The sequence below is a fragment of the Photinus pyralis genome, unplaced genomic scaffold (genome assembly GCF_008802855.1).
Source record: "Photinus pyralis isolate 1611_PpyrPB1 unplaced genomic scaffold, Ppyr1.3 Ppyr1.4_LG10, whole genome shotgun sequence".
Taxonomy (NCBI): domain Eukaryota; kingdom Metazoa; phylum Arthropoda; class Insecta; order Coleoptera; family Lampyridae; genus Photinus; species Photinus pyralis.
The window spans coordinates 6,327,182-6,351,975 of record NW_022170250.1 but is presented as its reverse complement, the minus strand read 5'-3'; the positions used below and the strand labels follow the sequence as shown (position 1 = coordinate 6,351,975).

Below are 24,794 nucleotides of genomic sequence, written 5' to 3'. Positions count from 1 at the left end.
ATATTAAACATATCAACATCACCTCATTAAGATGGGATTATTCTGTAAATTTCGTTAAAACGGTTGTCAAAGTATGAGCGGACTTTTCCGGCGAATAAATCAACAGTTTAGAGTGGCAGTTTCCATGATTGGAAAAGTGTAATGTACAATAAAATTTTATGTTTAGTTCGATTTAAGGGGCATCTTTCGCATCTTCCATAGGCCGCCGATTAACTTCGAATGCCTTTCCTGTATGAGCCAGTGACTAGCATCGAAAGGGGAAGGGACAACTTTCGCATCTTCCATAAGCCGCCTCTTTGTTAGCGACCACCGATTAACTCTGAACGCCTTTTCTGTGTCAGTCGGTGACTAACGTCGATTGCCTCATCACTAGAAATGAGAAGGGTAATCTTGCGCAACTTCCATAGATCGCCGATTAACTTCGAACGCCTTTCCTGTATGAGCCGGTGACTAGCATCGATCGCCTCATTACTCGAAAGGGGAACGGACAACTTTCGCATCTTCCATAGACCGCCTCTTTGTTAGCGACCGCCGATTAACTCTGGCCGCCTTTTCTGTGTCAGCCGGTGACTAACATCGATTGCCTCATCCCTCGAAAGGGGAAGGGTAATCTTTCGCAACTTCCATAGACCGACGCCTTTCCTGTATGAACCGGTGACTAGCATCGACCACCCGAAAGAGGAGGGGACATGAATTACGTGAAACATGTAAAGAGTGAAGTCAAAACGAATATCTCGGGACAGAGTGTCGGAGGTGCGGCACTCACAAAGAGAAAATGGAATGTCTAAACAAAACATATCTAATACTTGCAAATATATCGAGAACGGAATAAGTTTATGTGGGTATATGTAGAGAACGGGGTATCAGAAAAGGATACTCACAAATGGAAAATCGAACGTCTGGTTTAAATGCGAATATCTTGATAACAAAGTGTCGGAGGAGGGTACTCGCAAAAGGAAAATGGATGAAAGTGTGGTTAATTTAGAGGTGGCGTCAATAATGTAGAACTTTGTTGGCTTTTTTTATTGGTTTCAAAAGCAACTTGTGGGGGGAAGTTCAAATATTAGTCATATCAATTGTGTTGTAACAATTATCAAACTATTGGCTGTATATAACACGTATTAAAGCACGAGGTCTTCACTTAAAATCCTGTAAAAGGAAAACCTTGGCGAGTCATAGAAAACGAGGGTTGTAAGTAAAAAGGCTCTTTTCTAAGATAAATGTTTCATCAGGAACCGCTCACTCTGTTCCCAGCTGGACCGAAATAGCGGCATGAGGTCTTTTTTTATACTTATGGGTCAAGCGCAAATGTAAATTTCGGCAACCTTGGCAATAGTATACTATTCGTGCCAATAGAACAATGAAATAATAGAATTGTAGACAATATCAAACATATCAACATCTAAAATCGATACTCGAGGTAAGGTTATGCACGTTGCTTCTTTCAAAATCGTTTTTTGCGTTGAAGCTTTTGATGTTGGATCATGTCGATCATGGTTTTTATTTGCCCTTGTGGAATGTCCAGGTTACATTATGTCCATCGACTCAGCGAGACAACTTCAAAAAAATAAGTGGTGACTTTGCCGCTCTTTGACCGTTAATTAGTTGCGGAAATAAAAATTTTGCCGCTCTCATATTTTTCTGGAAAACGGATGTTGATATCAACTTAACGAAATCACTAGAAAAGATGATTACATTAGAAAAGTAAGTACCGACATGGTGCTTAACTTGTCGTTAATTGCTTTAATTTTTCTGGTGTTAAACCGTACTCAAATAAACAAAGAAGTTTTTACGGATCGCTAACAGTAACGGCTGGTTGAAAGCAAGTCGACTGATGTCATTGGACAGCGCCTTGTGCGATAAATAAAATTTTGTGCGGCGGGGAATTTAAAGACAATTAATCGGTGCCGCAACATAACCTAATTAATATCAACACAGCGGAAATTGGCTTATTATTCCTGTGCAGACGAGATAATTTAATTTTTTTGATTTGTATAAAGTAGTGGTCGGTTATTTTTAGGAATGCGCATAAGGAATATCGTTTAACATAACTTTAATATTCCTAAAGGAATCGACCACCCGTGTAAGCTATTTGAACAAACTTTGTACAGTATTTATTGATTTAATAACATCCATACAAAGAATGTTGGTTATTTTGTTTCATTGATGGGAAAATTGCATCTAATTTCAGTGATACCATTCCTTTGGTTGGATTAAAATTTTGCTTCGCATTCGGAGGTGTTTGTATGTTTCGACAAGGAAACCGGTGGATACGGCTCAATGGCTGGTATTTAAACACACTATAACTTTACCGCTTATGGTGGACGAAATTCAGGAGATGATTGCACAGGTCGGCAAAGAAGAGATACTTAAGCCATGAGCGGCCCTACAATGTGCCAGAAGTTCAAGGTCGCCATCAGGCCCTCTTTTTCTATTTCTTTTTCAACAAATCAACACCAAAAATACTGACGGGACATCCTGTATATGATAATTATTTCAGTTTATGAAGTAAATCTGGGGATTATTTACAAAATAAGAACAGAGTTGGTTTGTTTCATTTGACTTTGTATTCAGTGTTTGTTTTTTCTTTAAGATTTTTTTGTAAATGCGTAATTCTTGTTTAAATATTATCGCTTTGTAATTATTCAATTTAGATAAGGTGCTAGAAGTAAGAGAAATCTGGTCAAATTTGCGATTTTTATACAAGGTTACATCTGGTCGTTTGCGATAAGATGTTTTAACCGTCGGGAAACTAACAGTTTAGTTTTCTTGTTGTCTTCAGTATTTAAAGAAACGCCAGTCTCTACGTGTATCACCTGTCGAATTTTTCACGCATCCTATCTTTACACGCTTCAACCCTCGTTAAAGTTTCCTTCCATCATTCAAGTAGATTTTCTTCATCCCTCTTATTTTCACATATACTGTTGCATATGTTTTATAAGCGCCTTCGTCAGCTTTCTCACCTTTCGGTCAGACCTTCCCTTCATGTCTCCTTCGCGTCTCGTTCCTTTACGCTTCCTGTTTCACTCTTGATGTAACTTCAGTATCTTGTAAACCTCTTTACTTCCCCTTCTCATTTTGTTCTTTCTGCACGCTTCAACTTTCTTCTTTATTGTTGCGTAAACAACGTGTTGTAGACGTAATTTCGTTCTTCGTCTTTTTCCTGGCGTTATTCCCGTACAATTGCAGGGTGCACGTTCATTCGCCGATCGCATAAGACGCTTGTGACTTGGCGCTACTTCCTCGAACGTCTAAGGGATGTCACCGTCACCGCTAATAGTGAAGCCGAGATCTTTCGAGTTCGTTGACCTTATGCACACTATCCCAATCGATGGAGATAGTTCCATTGCAGTATTGAGCCGTGAACCGAACTCAGCTAACTGTGTAATGGTCCTAGGGGTCTATCAAGCCGACACTGGAAATATTGACTTACCCTATACTTACCGTTGGCAACTCTGGGAAAAACTACGAGCAGAGCCACCTACCTTTCAAGTCGAAACCGCGGTACTTTTGAATTCGGATGGCAGTCGGCTCAATATGGGTGGCACGAATGAACTCCTACGTTGTGTAATCGGTTCTTGTATGTGTTGGGACGTGAGACATAATCGGGAAGGGAATTAAATAAAAGACAGAACTTTTGTGCGTCAGAAATGACAAGAACAAATAAATATATTACGCACACAACATGACCATACCAGGGAAACCTTCTACGGGACAAAAACCCCGGCATAGGCCACACAAATACATGAAATAAATCACTTACAGCAATAAAATGCAAGAGAAAGTACATATAAATAAAACATCTCAAATTGTATGATAAAAATCAGATAATCAAATAAAATGCAATTAAACAAGTTCATAAAAACAGAATACACAAGACATCATAAATGCAGTGGAAAACCTGATAAATCAATTCAGTACAAAAACACGTCAAAATACCTGTACGACCAATTGAGGTAACACAACTTGTAAAATATTAAATTGAATGTACCGGGTGACCCAATAAGACTGTTCCTCGACCATATCTCGGGAACCGTTCGTCGTATGACTTAGGAGGGGTAAAAAAATTATTGGGTAAATCGGTTATGAAGAATCGCTGGAAAATATTTTCAAGTTCTAAAAATGACCACCAGAGAGCGTAACTGCCATCTTAAATTTTAAAATTGCATTTTCTTTAAATTTCGCATAATAAACTAAACATCCTTTTTTCACATTCTTAAAGAGAACCAGTTTATCTATCATTTTCCGTTTGACCGATTGTAACAAATTTGGTATCCTTGAAAAGAGAATTCCTTGGGCAATAAGAATCAAAGTATAGTTAATTTAGTTGAATCCTTCTTCGCCAGGGGGCTAGTTTTGACATTATGATCTAAAATCCTAAACAAATCAAATGGAATGATATCACTTTTTCTTTATGAAAAAGTTGGCAAATAACATTCAAAGAAGCCAGTGAAAACCGTTTTTCAAGATCTCATTCCTAACCTCAAATATTGGGAAAATGAGATTAATTAATTAATTACTAAAAATGCTTAAATTGTATCTTATTTGACGTATTTCTAGTATTTGTCGATGGCGCGAAAGATTGTTTGGAAAAGCACCCTACACTTTTAGGTAGGCCTTGGAAGCTTTGATTAGCGTAATCCCGCTCGGGCAAGATGGGTAACCCGCCCCTGGTTTCGAGCCTACAGTTGAATGTCGAAGACAATCACGGAATTAGGTGTCGTAACTCAATTTTGACTACAGTTGTAGTAACAGTGTAGTTACAAACAACAAGTCCGTACATACATCAAACAAATCGGTAAAATATTAAAATAAAATGATCAAAACTTATATGAATGTTACTTCAGGGACAAGACCAAGTAATCAACATCAATAAACATAAATTAAGCAAGCATTACACCAAAAACGTAAACAATTACAAACAATAGCATAACGGTATCAGATATGTGATTCTACATTGCGGTTAAACCAAGTAAATTTCAAAAACAAAGGTTCAAACACACAAAAAATATAAAATGCGGCATACAAAACACAAATACGATATAAAGAAATGCAAAAATTACTACCTGCATTAAAAAAAAACACAAAATAACAACAATAAACATTTATGGAGCGACGCGTTAAAGACCCGCCATTCAAGACAAGATGCCAAACGTAACCAACGTTCGTACAGCTTTTTCCCACCTAGAACTGCCTTCCTGTTCCTGTCTTCCACTGCTGGGTTTGTTGCTGCAGAATCCAAGAAAATCTCGATGATGTCGATCCGTCTGTCGGTCTGTCTGTACTCCGATTTCCAGCTAACAGGGTGGACCGATGTAGACCAACACATATTCTTACACATAAAATGGCAGGATCACGCATGCGCTGGTGTGCGGGTGGTATCTGTGCTAGCCACAACCAATTTTTATAAAGTAGGGGTTGTTTCATTATATCTAATTTGTTGTCGGCAGTGAAACAAAATGCTTTTCAATACTGGAGATAACGGACAACGGTGTGTTAAAAATGTAGATGAAGAACATCAGAGGGGTTCTCATGGATCAACTATGTGAGAGGTTCCACCCTGTATATACAACTTACGACGATACATACATTTTTGAGAGTTGGCAACCATGCAATTTCTAGGTGGGAAAAAGCTGCATGCGCCATCTAAAAAGCACGAACGGGGGTTACGTTGAGCATCTTGTTTTTGTGTTATTTAACGCAGGTAGTAATTTTTGCATTTCTTTATATCGTATTTGTGTTTTGTATGCCACATTTTATATTTTTTGTGTGTTTGAATCTTTGTTTTTGAAATTTACTTGGTGTAACCGTAATGCATAATCACATATGTGATACCGTTATGCTATTGTTTGTAATTGTTTACGTTTTTGGTGTAATGGTTACTTAATTTATGTTTATTAATGTTGATTACTTGGTCTTGTCCCTGAAGTAACATTCATATAAGTTTTGATCATTTTATTTTAATATGTGGAAATTACTGATTCGTTTAATGTATGTACTGATTTGTTGTTTGTAACTAACAAATCTCTCCGTGAATGAAACAGTTACGGGGGTGGAAAAAAACTGTAGTCAAAATTGAGTTACGACACATAATTCCGTGATTGTCTTCGACATTCAACTGTAGGTTCGAAACCCCGAAACCAGGGGCGGGTTACCTATCTTGCGAGAGCGGGATTACGCTAATCACTTTCACAATCATAATAATCACCATAATTATTAAACAAACCCTTCACAAGTTGAGTGTTTTATTTTACGTTCCTTTCCTACTGTGCTTCAGGTCATAGCGTTGTTTACAAGTAACGTAAGGGGGACCTGCTTTAGATGTTTGATAACGTGCCACTTTTCAAATTTAAGCGGGATCTCGTTTAGTTTTTGAGGGAATAGTCATTTGGGTGGCCATTTTTAAACGTTGCCGGTGAAGTTAGCGTAGAACCTGGGGGTTAAGTACACTACATATGTTTCCTCGTTTGTTTACTTAGCTATGCGAATTGTATAGCCGTATAGGAAGTATTTCAGATGATCGAATCCAGAACTACTGGACACATTTCCCAATACTTTCAATGCGGAAGAGAAGTTAAAATATTCGTGTTTTGCAAGCACGCGTTCTGAAAAATTCCTAATCACCCCGTTCTGGCATAATACCTTTCGGCTCCACTAACGATATTCAAGAATTTTTACTAAACGCTAATATGCACAAATTATATGGTGATTAGCGTATAATTTGCATTACTTATTCGTATTAATTCGCCATTAAATATGCGAGTTATAGGTGTAGGGCGACCAGCTTCTTTTGTCCATCCTTTTACGCTTCACCTTGGACGTTCCCTTTCGGCATAAATGAATAAAACCGTATAGAGGAAAGCTCTCCGGAGATTGTAAACACTAATTAGCGAAGCGGATTTTCTATTATTACTTAATTTAGATAATATTTTAGCCGAGAAAGTTGTAGGTAGTGTAACCGAATCGGTTTATTGAGGCTAACGCATAGGTAATTCGCTCGAAGGACCAACTTTTAGATGCGCCTCCCTTTATGATAATCAAGCCGAGATTACCGTCCGCGGTTCTAATCGAAGGCTGCGGTTAATTACTGTAATCGCGAAACTTTTACCCCGGTAGTTCCGTAACTAATAAATTACCGTCTTTTCCAGAAATTCCTAAAGCAAATGTGATAAAACAAGAATATTCAACGGCAACTCTCGCACCTACGGCCACCCTACTAGCGCTACAACGAATAAAAGATTCGGCAATGTGAGTAACCGCCAACCGCTTCCGCTGGCAATAACGCGGACTTTTTCAGCTCAATCCACAAGCAGACGTGCACGTCCCACGAGACCGTCAACAATAACAACAACTACGAGGACAGGCAGTTGGAGGACACGACGATTCGCAGACGAAAAGTGCACCGTTGCGACGTCGTCGGCTGTCATAAGGTCTACACGAAGAGCTCGCATCTCAAGGCGCACAAACGGACACACACCGGTACGTCCGAGCTCGACGAAAAGGGCCGATTAATCGAGTATGATTCGCAGGTGAGAAGCCGTACCAGTGCTCGTGGGAGGGCTGCACCTGGAAGTTTGCACGTTCCGACGAGCTGACCCGGCATTACCGCAAGCACACCGGGCAGAAACCCTTCAGATGTCACCTCTGTCAGCGATCCTTCAGCCGTTCGGACCATCTATCCCTTCACATGAAACGTCACTAGTATTGTACACGCCTAACCGTCCGTTACCCATAATGCACAAAGTTGGTTATAAGAAATTTTGAGGAAACACATCACCGAGCTTACAACCAACTTTGGAACATTCCCTCTAACTCACATGGGACACCCCTTTCTTTTACAGCGAAAGTGACAATGAGGTCCCATACTCATCAGTAGTATTAATTCCTAATATAGACCAATTTGTATATAAGATTAACTCGTTTAATATATTTTATGGAATGGATCCAATTCCGATTAGTGATATTTTAATTAAGTACCTACACTGTAAAAAACAAATGGAACACGGCGCCAGTAAACAGGCCAAGTAAAGCATTTATAATAGTTTTAGCGTAACTTTAAGGATAACGTCTTCCAATCTTTTTTTCTCTAATTTTTAAGCGAGTAGCAAAATTTACTTAAGCTTCCCTCCGTTTATTGCATTCTCGTCGGACACTAACAATTTGAAATACTTGCCAGTTTCCCTACCAAGTGCAATTATAGTATAGGATAATTTTATACAACTTTGATATTATGAACACACCCTTTTTTTTATTTTTATGTGTATAGTAAGTAATTAACAATCGCCAGTACTAGGGGCCAGTATAGTATAGTGTTAGTTTTTATCTACCTTATACCTATAATTTAAAACCGATCTCTAATAATGTAAGAGTCTTTTTTCTTACTGAAATTCTACTGCGTGCAAAGGGCATTGATGTCAAGTCGAGACATTAAAAAGACAATTTATATGAATCACCTGTATATTTAGGGTACCTACTGTAATTACTTGTGAATAATAAGGGTAGTTTTCTAAACAGTTTGTTATGCATTGGGATATATTTATTAATGTTGTATTTAAGCTGTTTCAATAAATATGTGGCAGGGTTTTTATTCTATTGCAATAACGTATCGACCGAAATAGAAATAAATGTGTCGATGCCTTGGACATAACAGTGATGCCACTAGTTGTGGTAAATGTTACATGTTGCCAATTTCTTTAAAAGTAATACCATTTTAGTCACTCGCACGTGTTTCCTACCAGGGCCCTGTACCACAGCCTTAAGGCCTATTGGATCTTCTAGTTTTTGTCTCTGTCCCTTAAGATGTCAATAGCTAAGAAAAAATCGAAAATCTTTTTGGGAGCATTTCCGCATCTTCAGGCCCCCAAAGAACCTGTGCCTTGACCTGCTATATGCCGCACAGTCACACAGATACAAAGGGTGAATCTTTGTGCAGAGATCAGGACCGGTTTTAGGCGTAAGCGGTGTAACCATCCGCTTACGGCGCAGACAAGAAATAATATAAAGTAATCATAATATCATAGAGACACTCGGTTGTTAGAGTCATGTATAAGTATCAAGGATACTGTAGTGTACTTAGCCCCCAGGTTCGATGCTAACTTCACACTACAAGAACACGGAAATAAAGTCAACCCGGCAACGTTTTAAAATGGCCACCCGAATGACTACTTACAATTTCTCTAAGAATGAATAGGTACCCTCCAGTGGTGCAATCAGAAATTTGCTTTGGGAGGTGCTAGAATTACGAGGGAGGGGGGGGGGGGTTTTATTGTGAACTTACTTGAAAAACCTTGCGATTTTGGGCGATTTCCAGGGGATATTTAAGCGATACGAACAATCGAATTCATTTCATTTGTCCACTTCTTGTCTATGTCTATGCACTTATTCTTTTTAGAATTTTGGGGGGTGCTTTAGCCCCAAAGCACCCCCCTTGGTTGCGCCACTGGTACCCTCCAAAACTAAACGAGATCCCGCTTAAATTTGAAAAGTGGCACGTGATCAAACATCTAAGGCATGGCCCCCTTACGTTAGTTGTAAAGAAGGCTGTGACCTTAAGCACAGAATCCTTCGAGTGCGAATTCCCCGTGGCGGAATATTCTGGAGTGAATTTATCTGGGGGCGTGGGCTGGGGAAGAATATTCGGAGGGGCGAATTTTTGAGGAAAATCTTCCGGGGGTGAATTTTCCGAGGGCGAAATTAACGGCGCAAATTTACTAAAGCGAATCTTCCGGGGGTCGAATTTTCCGTGGTGAATATTCCGGAGGTACATTTTTGCGGGGTGAATTTATATAGGAGCGGTGTTGTTGAGGGACGAATATACGGGGAAAATCTAGCGCTAAGCTTCTGGAGCTAATCTTCCGGAGGCGAATTTTCCGGACGGGAATTTTTCTGGGTCGATTTTACCTGGGGCGAGTTTTTTTGTGGGAGAATATTCCGGGAGCGAAATTAACGGGGAACATTCACTGAAGCGAATCTTCTGGAGAAGAATTTTCCGTGGCGACTACCTCTGGGGTGAATTTATCTGGGGGCGATTGATCGGGGAGAACATTCCGGGGCGAATTTTCTGGGGAAATCTTCCGAATGAGAATTTTCCTTGGCGAATATTCTGACATATTTTTCTGGAGGCGAATTTTTCGGGTTGAAATTTACCTGAGAGCCAATTTCCTTTGGGGAGAATATGTATTCCTGGGGCGAAATTACCGGGGAAAATTTACTGGAGCGAATCTTTCGAATGCGAATTCTCCGTGACGAATATGCTGGAGGCAAATTTTTCTGGGGTGAATTTATCTCGGGAAGAACATTCGGAGAGGCGAATTTTTTGGGGAAATCTCCCGGGGGTGAATTTTCCGGTGCGAATTTTTAGTGGATAATATTTCGAGGACAAAATTACAGTAGCAAATTTACTAGAGCGAATCTTCCGGGGTCGAATTTTTCGTGGTGAATATTCAGGAGGTAAATTTTTGCGGGGTGAATTTATATAGGAGCGGTGTTGGTGGGGGACGAATATACGGGGAAAATCTATAGCGCTAAGCTTCAGGAGGTAATCTTCCGGAGGCGAATTTTCCGTGGCGAATATTCTGATCCATTTTTCTGGAGGCGAATTTTTCGGGGTCAAATTTACCTGGGGGCCAATTTTCTTTGGGGAGAATATTCCGGTGGCGAAATTAACGGGGAAAGTTCACTGGAGCGAATCTTCTGGAGAAGAATCTTCCGTGGCGACTATCTCTGGGGTGAATTTATCTGGGGGTGATTGTTCGATTCCGGTGTGAATTTTCTGGGGAAATCTTCTGAATGCGAATTTTGCGTGGCGAATATTCTGATTCATTTTTCTGGAGGCGAATTTTTCGGGGTCAAATTTACCTGGGGGCCAATTTTCTTTGGGGAGAATATTCCGGTGGCGAAATTAACGGGGAAAGTTCACTGGAGCGAATCTTCTGGAGAAGAATCTTCCGTGGCGACTATCTCTGGGGTGAATTTATCTGGGGGTGATTGTTCGATTCCGGTGTGAATTTTCTGGGGAAATCTTCTGAATGCGAATTTTGCGTGGCGAATATTCTGATTCATTTTTCTGGAGGCGAATTTTTCGGGGTCAAATTTACCTGGGGGCCAATTTTCTTTGGGGAGAATATTCCGGTGGGGAAATTACCGGGGAAAATTTACTGGAACCAAAGAGTAACCATAATTACTCTTTGCTGGAACAAATCTTTCGAATGCGAATTCTCGGTCGCGAATATTTTGGAGGCAAATTTTTCTAAGATGAATTTATCTGCAGAAGAACATTCGGAGAGGCGAATTTCTGGGGGAAATCTCCCGGGGTGAATTTTCCGGTGCGAATTTTTAGGGGATAATATTTCGAGGGCAAAATTACCCGAGATAATTTACTAGAGCGAATCTTCCGGGGGCGAATCTTCCGGACGGGAATTTTTCTGGGTCGATTTTACCTGGGGGCGATTATTTTTGTGGGAGAATATTCCGGGAGCGAAATTAACGGGGAAATTCACTGGAGCGAATCTTTCGAATGCGAATTCTCCGTGACGAATATTCTGAAGGCAAATTTTTCTGGGGTAAATGTATCTGGGGAAGAACATTTGGAGAAGCGAATTTTTGGGGGAAATTGGGGGGTTAATTTTCCGGTGCGAATTTTCAGGGGATAATATTCTGAGGGCGAAATTACTGGGGCAAATTTACTAGAGTGAATTTTCCGGGGGCGAATTTTCCGTGGTTAATATTCTGATCCATTTTTCTGGAGGCGAACATGAGTTCATTGTTCTCGGATGACCTTGAGAATGCAATTATACGCCAAATAAAAATGAGGCCATTGACTGTGGCTAACTTTGAGAATGTAATTAGAGACTGCATAAAAAACGAGGCCCTTGACCTGAAATGACCTTAAAAATATAATTTGAGACGAAAAAAATGGGATGGATGACCGAGAGAGTATAATTAGACACCAAATAAAGAAGCCTTTGACTTTTGATTACCCCTAATATGTAATTTGACACCACAAAACATGGTGCCTTTGACCTTGTATACTCTTCAAAATGCTATTTGATACACACAAACATGGGTTCATTGACCTTGGATTACCTGGAGAATGTAATTGGACACCACAAAAAGAAGGGATTGACCTATGACCTTAAAAATCTGACACCACAACAAATGGGTTCATTGTCTTTGGATGACTTCAAAAATGTAATTCGACCACATAAAAATGCAGTCATTGACCTTGTATGCCATTGAAATTTTATAACACGATGACCTTGGATGACATTGAAAATTGATACTGGCACAAAAATTGAGATCATTGACCTTAGATGACATTGACAATGTTAGTTAACACCTCAATTGGGGTCATTGACCTGGGATAAGGTCATAACCTCGTATGCCCTTAAAAATGTAATGTAACATTGGGCCAATAACCTCGGATGACCTTGAACATGTAATTTGACATCCCAACAAGTCTGGGTTAACGACCCCGCATGACTGAAAATTTATGGGGTCAATGACCACGGATGACCTTGAAAATGTAATTTGATAACGAACGTGTCTTCGAATGACCTTGAAAATTTATTAAGTCAATGACCTCTGATGACATTGGAAATGTCATGTGATGCCTCAAAAATGGAGCAATGACTTCGAATACCCTTAAAAGTTAATGAGGACATTGACCTCTAAGGTCCTTAAAAATTAATGGGGTCGATGACTTCGGATGCCAATAAAAATTAGGTCACCGCCACCGTCCACGTGTCACCCGACTTTAATCTTGACATAATTTCCAAGATCGCCGCACACGTGACACTCGACTTTCACCTTGACCGAATTCCCAAAGTTTCCGCAACGTGACCTTAACCTTCTTTCAAAGGTCGCCACCAGGTGGCGAGCGACCCTGAACTGAACCAGGTTCGGTATAGTATGTCTACTATCCGAGTGCTCTCATGGCGATAATGATAATTGCAGGGAAATAGTCGTTGAATTTTTCTTTACTGCCCCCCCCTCCCGCAGACACCTCGGTGCTACGTTAGATGGCGTCAGAGCTGCGATCGGGTAGCACCGGAGGAAGTTGGGGGTATGTTCATTCTCCCCAGCTCACGAAGACTTTATTTGTGTGAGTATATGAATGTTCTCATGGTGGAAATTGTGATTGTCGAGAAAGGGTAATTGAATTTTCCCTGCTGGGGGAAATTCCATACTCTCCAAACCTCCGGCACACGAGGGCTTGATTTATGACAGTACACGAATGGCAATAATGATGATTATAGATTGTCTGCGTCTAGGTACCCCCCCCCCCCCCCCCCTATTTTGAAGAGTTTATTTATATAAAATACGAATGGTCTCATGGTGGTGATATTGATGATGGTAGAGAAAGGCTCAGTCCGGTGGCCTAGAACCACCAGAGCACGTTTGGACCATGTGCTTCGTGCCCTAGCGCCGTGGTGACCAACCTCGCAGGTGCTATGAAAGGTTGCCTGGGTCTACCTTCACTTGATCTTTAGGTGCGGGCAACTTTAAGACTGCGAAAAAAGGGATGGTTGACAACAAGTAAGAGGAAATAGGTGTAACGGGGTTCTCGAACGTTTTATTTAACGTTTAACTGTTACCGCCCCGAAGGATGTCCACGGCTAGCTGACTTTATAAAATTTATCTTGATCCAATTCCAAAACAGTACATATAAATTATTTTTGGTTGAATGCCACTGTAATTTTTGTTTGAGATTCACTGTAGGTCTAAATTCGAGCCGGATTCGTGGGTGGTGATTTATCATTCGTCCATTTAGACAGGCCCGTCAGATTATATTTTGTTTCTGGCGATTCACCGGACGTTTGTTTGATCTCGAATTAGATTTGGAATGAGATACATTTTTCTCTAATATGGAGGCTATAAATTGAATTTTTTAGGTGATGCGTACTATGTGGCTGCCATTTGCTTAATCACTTTTGTTATCTCGTATATTCTCGTTGACGTTTTGTCGTTTCATTGTCAGTATTATTTTATCCTCCTATTCTTACTCATTTGGGGTATGTTAAGTTTTGTATTCGTAGAGAACTTCCATGGGATTTCTTTACAAGGTTTTAATTTTTAGTTTTCGGTTTTAATTATTGGTTTAATCCCAAGCTCTAATTTTCATGTAAAATGACATTTTTTGTTGTGGATAAATACATCAGCATCTCATTGGTTAATTTGTTTATTAGTTTCTTTGTCATTTTTCCAGCGAGAGTTAATCATTTAGAGAAACTGTGTAGCGCGCAATCTTATGGTAAGTCACACGGAAACTACGAATATTTTTATGCCCTACGAACTAACTGCTGTAGTAATGCTTTGTAATAAATAAATCAATAATTAAAGTCTTAATAATAAGTTGAACCCAGCAGGAGGGTTCTCGTTATTTATTTAAATGAAAACGCAAAGTTTTAACTTCTTCTAGCTGAGTCTACACATGAAAATTTATACTACGCAGTGTTAATCTTGAAGGGTTAAAGACTTCCACTATTGTTCGTATTTTTAGTAATAGTTTCCAAGTCCCATGTTATAAACGAAAGTCACCAAAAAGTCAATAATTCGCATTTTTTTACAATTTACACTCTCCATAAGCAATACATACCATCGTTTATTTCGTAACACAATATAAAATCCACCCTATGGTAATTTACAGGTGGTAAAAGTGACTTCACTCACGGCTCATCTCGAACTGAAACGCACGAAACTGTACTGACTGGGTCAATGGAAAGGTTCTGACGGTTCACGACGCGAAATCAAGTTCAGTTCAATAAGGGTTGCCTGTGATATGAACGATTCGCGTCAAATACCATGACTCACCGGCGCCGCCAGCTTTCACACGCTTTTAAAATGTCAGAACCGCATTCAAGATTACTCGCCCACGTAACAAAATGACTAAATTTAAGAAATTCGGACAAATAACGAGACGACTCTGTATACCCCGTATGACGCAATGTAAAAAACTGCGCAATGTTCAAATCGTTTTTCCGCCGCTCGTTCAACACTCCCCTGTAGAAGACTCATGTTCACACTTTACGCATAGTCAGGTATAATATTTCGGATAAAGCTCAGCCAGATTTTTCTCCCGAGACCCTTCTATTCTGTCCCGCATAATGCTTTTTAGACGTGTTCCCGCAGAAGGTCTAAAGTTGTTCTATATTACGTCAGCTCGTTCGACACTCCCCTGTAGAAAACTCATTTCCACACTTTACGCATAATTAGGTATAATATTTCGGATAAAGCTCAGCCAGATTTCTCTCCCGAGACCCTCCTATTCTGCTAAATAATTACTGGCCACCTTATTAGCATCGACTGTTCTGGAATTTGTTCGAATGTTCAAATCGTTTTCCCGCCGCTCGTTCGACACTCCCTGTAGAAGACTCATGTTCACACTTTACGCATAATCAGGTATAATATTTCGGATTAAGCTCAGCCAGATCATCTCTCCCGAGACCCTTCTATTCTGCTAAATAATTACTGGCCACCTTATTATACAGAGTGACCCACATAATGCTTTTTAGAGGTGTTCCTGCAGAAGGTCTTAAGGTTGTTCTATACTACTGCGGCTCGTTCGACACTCCCCTGTAGAAAACTCATTTTCACACTTTACGCATCATCAGGTATAACATTTCGGATAAAGCTCAGCCAGATATTCTCTTCCAAGACCTTTCTATTCTGCTAAATAATTACTGGCCGCCCTATTATACAGAGTGACCCGCATAATGCTTTTTAGAGGTGTTCCTGCAGAAGGTCTTAAGTTGTTTTATACTACTCCGGCTCGTTCGACACTCCCCTGTAGAAGACTCATTGGGCCGTATGAATAAAAGTAAACAAATGCTTATACTTGCAAAATTCAAAGTAAATACTCGTAAGTGCTCCTTCGCACTGGGCGACTTAGCAGCGCTTCTAAGCAGAAGGACAGGACGCAGTGCAGCGCTGCTAAACAGACCAGTATGAAGGGGCAGTTACGAGTATTTACTTTGAATTTTGCAAGTATAAGCATTTGCTTACTTTTATTCATACGGCCCATTATCACACTTTACGCATAATCAGGTATAACATTTCGAATAAAGCTCAGCCAGATTTCTCTCCCGAGACCCTTCTATTCTGCTAAATAATTACTGGCCACCTTATTAGCATCGACTGTTCTGGAATTTGTTCGAATGTTCAAATCGTTTTCCCGCCGCTCGTTCGACACTCCTCTGTAGAAGACCCATGTTCACACTTTATGCATAATCAGATATAATATTTCGGATAATGCTCAGCCAGATCTTCTCTCCAGAGACCCTTCTGTTCTGCTAAATAATTACTGGTCACCTTATTATACAGAGTGACCCACATAATGCTTTTTATAGGTGTTCCTGCAGAAGGTCTTAAGTTGTTTTATACTACTCCGGCTCGTTCGACACTCCCCTCATTTTCACACTTCACGCGTAATCAGGTATACCATTTCGGATAAAGCTCAGCCAGATCTTCTTTCCCGAGATCGTTCTATTCTGGTAAATAATTACTGGCCACCTTATTAGCATCGACTTTTCTGCGCAACACCAAAAAATTCAACTCTATACCCTACACCCTACTACATGAGTGTACGAATGCTCTCATGGTGGTAATGACGATTGTAGGGAAAGGGTCATTAAATTGTCATTGAATTTTGAGTTGTCCGTCTCAGGATGGGTGTGAATTAAAAGATTTGTTAGTGATCCGGGGAGCAGTGCGCGTAAAGTCACAATAGCGTTCGCGTCGAGCGGTCCAAAAAGTTAAGATTAAGTTAATTTGCGTAAAAAAGAAAAATAAATAAGCGAGTAGAGCACGGTTTTCCTTTTTTATTGCCTCAAAGTACAAATAAATACAAAATAGAATAAATTAAGAGGAGGTCCCTACAAAATAACAACAAAAGGTGTCCTCCTTGCAACGCTTCTCAGTGTTCATACTGAGTCATCTTCATGCTTTGTTACACCCTAGCCAAGAGGCTTTCGAACTTATCAAAATAGCAAATTTAGAGCGAATGAGACACATTTGTATACAAAGTACAGGAGAATGACCACTACAAGGTAGTGGATAACTTTCAAACGAAACAGTCTTTTTCGCGCCTGCGGTAACGTTTCGACCTTTTCCTTTAGCAGGTATAGTCGCGTCCCGTAAACGTAAGAGTAAATGTAGCTATTCCAGGAGAAGCTGTTCATATTAAACTGGAAAAGCGATTTGTCTTCGTCACTTAAGCTCATCCAAAGGGTTCGAGTGTTTGTGTTTACGAAGTTCCATTGTCGTATGGTAAAGTATGACAGGGTGTGTATGTTCTCCTTAATTTTCTTGTAAATGTTTAGAAGGCTAGAAGATGGATTTTAATTACAAAGGTTGTCCGCTCCAAGATACTTACTAGGGTTTCTCTCCAGTTAACGAGAGGAAAACGTCGATAAGACAGGCGGGCAAGATGTGCAGCAGGAAGTGGAGGATGTTGAATACGATCGGGCTCGGTGTCGTCTTTATGAAGCCGTACCAGAGCGCTTTCATCGATGGTATCAGTCTCGCGTAGCGCAGTGCCGTTTCGTAGCTGGCCTCTAATAATGATAGAATTTTTTTAAACCAAATTCCCAAGCACGAATTCAATCGGATACTTACTCCAAGTTATCGGGCTTTCGCGGCTGGAGACGAAGTTGAATACGGGAATCGACCCGTCTGGGTGTCCACCGCTGGCCATCCAGGCGGCCGAGATGACCGTGTTAGCTAAATAATCGGCGGGGACGGCGTCGACGACGCAATTTTCGTCGCATTGGACCGTTCGAATGATGCCCATTGCGACACCTAAAAAAACGGCGGTCGGCCCGTAGAAATTATCGATCCATCCGCTCACCGGCTCATTCGCTGTTGCGAGAACTAGAATTAGACGATTAGTGCTGAGTTGCGGGCGCAGACGTACAGACTTATAGACGGACGGACGACGGCAATCGGTAGTCCGGCTCCGGACGTTTCGAGCAGTTTTTCCGCGACAGCTTTCGTCAGGGCGTAAGTGTTCGGCCATGGCTTGATCACGCTGCAATGTTAAAAAGAAACATGTGCTTATGGTTGCCTTTAAATACAAGTCGCGCTGATGTCAAATTGCCTCCCTTTAGAAAGAATAGCACTATGCGAAAAAATACGAAACGCCCTGTATACAATATTGTTGCGATAGAAACAGACGCGAGTCGTCCATTTTGCATTGGTTCCGGTTCGGTTTTTCAGCACGACGATTACAGTTGAGGCAACCGAAAAACCGAAACGGAACCAACGCAAAATGGACGACTCGCGCTGTTTCTATCGCAACAATTTTGTATACAGGGCGTTTCGTACCATGACAATGGTGTTTGTATTTTAGTGTATGTAGGACAAGAAAGAATTTATTTTTGTTTTTTATTTAATATACTGGGACGGACATTTTGTTTAGCTGCAGCACCTACAATGTACACCAGTGCACCCCTGTATGTGTGAATTTTAATGTCCTTTGACGTGAAATGCTGGACGATAATTTAGAATTAACACAATTTCGGTCATAGTGCTTGAATTTGAAATCAAAGGGATTTAATGGGATGTTAATTTTCCTTTCAATAATCGCTTATATTTTTTTCATTAATTATAAAGAAATTACTTGTTAAAAGGTCAAGGGTATTCTTTTGTAAAAATGTTATCTCCGGTTATTGCGATAAGAGCGTTATCGCTGCGTGGGATAATTAGTTTCAAGATAAGCACGTGTTGTCATAGATGTTTTTGCGCCTCTAAGAAAACATGGGTGTCTAATTTATTCGCAGACGCAGTTGGAAGTGGAACGGACAGGGACTGTTTTAAATAGCAGAGACGGACGTGAACGCAGGCTTTTCGGTCAAGCTTGTTTGGTAGTAGACGTTAATCGTTTCATTTTTTGGTGGACGCAAAAACGTACGAAGAAGTATTTGTTTTGTGTTGGTGCGTTTGTTTGAACATCGCAATACAACCAGAGATTTTGGATTATTAACACTTTACATAAATTTGTTCTAACAATTGGCCCACGACTGGATTAATAATAAGTGTTTGGATTTTTGATTAGGTTAGTCAGTTTAGGGCCCAGCTTCCGTCTTATAAATTATTTAAAAAAATCATTGGATAATTAGTTTAAAAATTCCAAGGGGGTACTGCAATGGGAACCCACAGGCTCATTTTATTTGATTTGAATTCGATTTAAGTTTTTCACGTTCGCGTTAGTTACTTGCGAATCGAAATTTCAAGTTGGCCAGGGGTTTGGATGCCGTGGGCTGAGATAAAAACAGACGCAAGTCGTGAATTTTGCTTTGGTTCCGTTTTGGGTTTTCAGCAAGTAAGCAAAAAAATAATAGATCGAAAAGCAAGGACACAGAAACAAGGTATGAAGGTATTTCGCATGCCCTTCCGTGAGTTTTGACCGCACAGCCAATTAGAAACAATGTTCTTATCCGTGACCTAATCTCGATTGGTTACTTACTCGGGCGTGGCAGCAACCACTCTCTTTTCTCCGGTCGTTTCGACGAATTTGATCAAATTTTCCGCCGTTATCGGAACCTCGCCGATTTTTTCATCGATCGTGCTGTTGACGCAGAACGAGTACGCCGTCGAGATGTGAACGAAACTCCTCAGCTCGAGCATTTCCTTGGCGAGCCGTATCAGGTCTCTGGTTGCGCGCACGTTGATGTAGGTCGCCTTGTAGAGCTTCTCGTCGAACCGTACCGTCGCCGCCACGTGAAACACGCAGTTCACTTCGGATCGCAACAGCTCCCGGTCGTCGGCCGTTAATCCAAGATCGGGCAGTTCGCAATCGCCAGGAATCATGCATAGCTTGCCGGTGGAAGCGGGTTGCTCAATCTTCAAACGATCGTACAACTGAAATGAATTACTATATTAATATATATAATTGAAAGTAGGAAAGGAACCCAAAATAGAACAGGTTAAAAGCAAGAAGACCTTCTTTACAATAAACGGATGGTTTTTTCGTTAATTTGACTTGAGCTCTCCGCGCATTCCTTTTTACCCCCCACTGAGCTCTACGACGGCTCAACGCGAGTTGATAATTTTTTCTCTCTCGAAACCTGAATCAACATATCTGCTAAATTGCATCAACGACCAGATATAATTCATCTGTACTCAACCATGAAGATCATGCTCGTGTAGAATAATAGGAGAAGAATTAACGAAGAATCGGAGACTGGAAACTTCATGAAACCTTACACTCCACACAGTCCTCAAGGCCTTTATACAAAATTCGAGAGACTTCAAACACAACGATTAGGTGCGACTGGCTTTAAAGATTCTGAAACGAGCATACGGTGGGATAGAAGACTGTCCTAATCGAATTACAACTGCGAATTCGGCATGAGATCATTTCAGCATCGAGATTAAGCAAACGAATTAACGATTTAAAATGTCCGTCTGCGTTAGTCAAAAGCCAGTTTGTAGGCGTTCTCTAATTAATAAGAAATAGCACGCAGCGAGGGTTTAGAGAGTTTTGATCACACAATATATTTCAACCCCCATTTCGAGGAACGATGGATCCAACTAAAAAAAAACCAGTACGGGATTCTCAGGGAAAAAAGAGGATTAAACTTGGTTGTTGCACTAACCCCGAATTTAGTATAAGTGGCCGCAGTAACCGAAAGTTAGTGTGGTTTAATAAACAAATTTCTACTAAAGAGGATTCTGAGAAGCAAAGGATATAATGGTTGAAAGTTGTGCAAGTTGACAAGATTTTAAAAATTCCGTAGTACCAAAAATGTTATGATAGGGTCCAAACATCTTCTTTACAATAAACGGATGGTGTTTTCGCTAATTTGACTTGAGCTCTCAGCGCATTACTCTCTCGGTTATCCCCACTGAGCTCTACGACGGCTCAACGCGAATTGATAATTTTTCTCTCTCTCGAAACTCTCTCTGAATCAACATATCAGCAAAATGGCATCAACGACCAGATATAATTCGTATGTACTCTACCTTATTTCGCTGATCATAACAGCTTAGCTGTCGAATCGCGAAAGTTTTGTTGCAGTTTTTTTGGACTTCTTGCTCGCGTTTAAAGACTAAATTAGTTTTCAAGAGATTAAGATTATGAGATTTAAAACTGTTTTTCACAATCTTTAACAGCCTCGAGAGCATTTAGTTGCTCCCTTGAAGATCATGCTCGTGAAGAATTTTTACTAAAAAGGAGAAGAATTAACGAAGAAACGGAGACTGGAAACTTCATGAAACCTTACACTCCACACAGTCCTCAAGGCCTTCATACAAAATTCGAGAGACTTCATTCAAACACAACGATTGGGTGCGACTGGCTTTAGAGTCTCTTAAAGATTCTGCAACGAGCATACGGTGGGATCGAAGACTGTCCTAATCGAATTACAACTGCGAATTTGGCATGAGATCATTTCAGCATCGAGATTAAGCAAACGAATTAACGATTAAAAATGGCCGTCTGCGTTAATCAGAAGCCAGTTTGTAGGCGTTCTCTAATTAATAAGAAATGGCACGCAGCGAGACCAGTACGGGATTCTTAGAAAAAAAAAGATGATTAAACTTGGTTGGACTAACTCCGAAATTAGTATAAGTGCCCGCAGTAACCGAAAGTTAGTGTGGTTTAGTGAACAAATTTCTCTTAAAGAGGATTCTGAGGAGCTGAGTATATAATGGTTGAAAGTTGTGCAAGTTGACAAGATTTTAAAAATTCTGTGATACCAAAAATGTTATAATAGAGTCTAAAGATCTTCTTTACAGTAAACGGATGGTTTTTTCGCTAATTTGACTTGAGCTCTCCGCGCATTCCTTTCTCGGTTACCCCCACTGAGCTCTTTGACGGCTCAACGCGAATTTTTTCTCTCTCTGAATCTTTCTCTCTGAATCAACATATCGGCCTCCTAAAGAGGATTCTAAGAAGCTAAAGATATAATGGTTGAAAGTTGTGCAAGATGACAAGTTTTTAAAAACTCTGTGATACCAAAAATGTTATAACAGTCTTGCATCTTCGAAGCTATCACAATAATTGATCATTTGCTTAGAATATTCTTAGGATATCCTTACAATCTTCTCAGAATTTCTTCCTCCAAATACTCTCAGAAGAATTTTGGAATCTGCCCAAAATCTTCCAAAGCTGGAAGCACCTTCTTGCAATATAAGCTCTTTGGAGTTTTCTGAGAATCTGGTCGGAACCAAAAAAAAAAGATAGTATGTCATATTGGGTTAAGGCATGGACCCCCAAAAGCGTTTTGCCCAGGGAGAAACTCCAATCCACCGTCTAGTGCAAGACTGGTATGTAATTATAGTTAGTATTTTTGTAATACAAACTGAAGGTTGTTAAAACACGTTTTTTTAAGAACCTGATCTTGAAACACTTTTTAAATTTGCCTTCTTTGAATTCTTTCAATGATTTTCAACAATCGCTAAACAAAAATATATTAAGGTATTGAACTCTTTTAAATCACGGCTATGTATTTTCAAGAAATTTGAAACAATAAAAAGTGTCGGGCAGTGCACTCTGACCGTCAGAGTTAAATTTTCAAAAGCCTCATTAGGAACATCTTCATAAGATTTGATTTCTAATACTTCTAGTGGGTTTTCCGAGCTTCATAGAAGGATATCGAATTTTTTAAAGGGTTGCCAATATGGATCTCAAAGACGATTTCAAAAAATTCAATTTTTAAAAGAAGCTTCTGTTTGCATTTTTAATTGATTTTGATTGTACGGTTTTGCTATTGCTTTCCTTTAATGCTATTTCAAGGAACATTTATGGGCTCTCTCAACAATCTCTAAGGACACCGAAAAGCCAAAAGCCTGTAGCCTTAGACCCACTTAGAGACTCTAGTCTTATTTACGGCTCTAGAAAATCAGAAAGCCCCAGAATGCTTTTAAAGGTGCAGAGATCGATTTCTAAGAATTGCAAAAAATAGAACTAGTTTCCAGAGATACTTTCAAAGGGTTCCTAAAAAATTCTCAGATTTATATGATCCGCAGAAAATTTGTAGTACAATATCTGGGTGCCAGAATGATATCCATTCATACAGATAAGCACGTATATATATATATATAACTTCAGAAATTTAGAATTTTTCCCCAAACGTTTTCGCATGGCAGTCGAAGAAGGGTAACTCCATTCTCCTCCGTACTGAGCGTAGTGTCTTGTTTTTGCATCAGGGTTACCAAAATAATCCTGAACTGTAGATTTTCTTGGTTTAATGACAATGGAAAAGTAATTATTTATGTTATTTAAATCAATAAGTATATTCCACTCTTTTCTAGTTATCATTACGGTACTATTTCAGCCAGCCTTGAGAAATAAAAAACAATCAACCTCTTTTGTACACACTCAAAAAATGTGGAAAATCGCCTTTAGGCTGACCACCACTTTTCCTACACAAAATTGGAAGATCTAGATCACTTACCGAATTGTTAAAGAACTCCTCCATTCGCTTCTCGCATGTCTGTCCCTTTTTCGGCCTGACCAGCATGTAAATTTTCCTAAGGTCGTAGCAGGTCCTTAGCAATTTTTCGATAAGGACCTTCCCCACGAACCCGGTGCCGCCGGTCACGAAAACCGTTTGGCCACTATAAAACTTTTGAATCGGCGTCGCCTCCTCCATCGTTTAGAACCACAAACTGAGCACAAAGCCGCGCTTGTAAGGCACTTTAATTGTACTTTAGAAAGTGGCTAATTACATTGAAATATCGGTGTAATTATCACTAAATACTCATTAAACCTACATGTCTTTCTGTAATTGTGTCGAACGTAAAAGGTTTCGGGCAATCAGATTGGCGTAAGTGAAATGTATCCATACGCGCGTTGTGTAACTTTCTCTGTCGATTGATTTGAGTAGTTTTGCAGTAATTTAGGGCAAATCCTAATCATTTCGGATGCTCTGACGCACAATTTTGCCTTTTCTACACTATTACGCCGTACCGGGAAAGAACCCCACTACTAATATTCCTTTCGAAAGAGGTGCAGGAAAATTTCAAGAAAAATTCCACTGAAATTGTTTCGACTGTCTCGGTCAAAATTCAGATTGAAGATACCTAAATCTAATTTCTCGAACTGCCATGCAAAGCCTTAGAACTTCTTTTGCCGCTTTTTGCGCATTTTTGGAAAAAATACGCTATTATATTCGTTATGGCTGACTGGCTGTCCGACAGATATCTCAGCAATTACATTAGCTAGAGACTTCAAATTGTAGATGTGCAGGATCTAGTCTATTTTGGGTTAAATTATTAGTGAGATCGATAATTTTACACTTTCCTAATGAAATACTGATCTGCATTACCAAAAATGCGCTTTCATCATGTACTGATGTACAGGGTGAGTCAGCCTTTTCTTTGCATGGCCACCTCGTTATTATGGAAATTACATATAACTTTAGAGCACACACATAGGACATTATTATCAAAAGTTGAAGGTTTTTAGAGGAGCTAAAAGATGACAGAAAAATATACAGGGTGTTCCATTTAAAAAAACTCAGATTGTTGTGAAGTTTTGCAACTTTGAACCTACCAAAAAAAACACCCTGTAAGCTATTTTTTTAATGTTTCATAGTAGATGTATTTATTTGACTTTTACTTAACCCAGGATAAAAGAAATAAAACCTGGAATGAAAATTTAACTAATAATTTTGAAAATACACTGACGCTTGCAACTGCCCAATTTTTATTACAAATCGAATTATCTTTAAAAATACTAGTTTTTCGGATATTAACCATATAATAAAAGACGTATAATTTACACGTAGAATTTAAAAAATGCATTCTAATATAAGGGGTTCTATTTAAAAAAATGTACCATTTTGGCGCCC

At 39.8% G+C, this 24,794-nt stretch overlaps 2 protein-coding genes across 3 annotated transcripts in view; one reads left to right on the top strand and one right to left on the bottom strand.

Annotated features, from left to right (window-relative positions):
* Positions 1-8,583, top strand: part of LOC116160965 (Krueppel-like factor 12) — a 94,823-nt gene extending 86,240 nt beyond the window's left edge. For both annotated transcript variants that reach the window (XM_031474120.1, XM_031474119.1), the window contains 3 exons: positions 7,149-7,248; positions 7,298-7,479; positions 7,530-8,583. In XM_031474120.1, the coding sequence (XP_031329980.1) occupies positions 7,149-7,248; positions 7,298-7,479; positions 7,530-7,702 (455 nt within the window). In that variant the 3' untranslated portion in view covers positions 7,703-8,583. The remainder of the gene's footprint in view (positions 1-7,148; positions 7,249-7,297; positions 7,480-7,529) is intronic.
* An 8,393-nt stretch (positions 8,584-16,976) lies between these two features.
* On the bottom strand, positions 16,977-23,594 carry LOC116161500 (fatty acyl-CoA reductase wat-like). Its single transcript, XM_031474857.1, has 6 exons — positions 23,397-23,594; positions 19,463-19,857; positions 17,916-18,025; positions 17,614-17,868; positions 17,372-17,552; positions 16,977-17,322 (listed from the first exon to the last, which is right to left on the bottom strand). The coding sequence occupies exons 1-6, from the start codon at positions 23,592-23,594 to the stop codon at positions 16,977-16,979; spliced, it is 1,485 nt and encodes a 494-aa protein (XP_031330717.1).
* Positions 23,595-24,794: the final 1,200 nt, after the last annotated feature.

Coding starts and splice junctions, on each gene's coding strand:
- LOC116161500 (XM_031474857.1), bottom strand. CDS start 23,594: ATGGAGGAGGCGACGCCGATTCAAAAGTTTTATAGTGGCCAAACGGTT. Junction 18,026..19,462: donor GTGGTTGCTGCCACGCCCGA/GTAAGTAACCAA, acceptor TTAACATTGCAG/CGTGATCAAGCCATGGCCGA. Junction 17,553..17,613: donor CGAAAGCCCGATAACTTGGA/GTAAGTATCCGA, acceptor TATCATTATTAG/AGGCCAGCTACGAAACGGCA.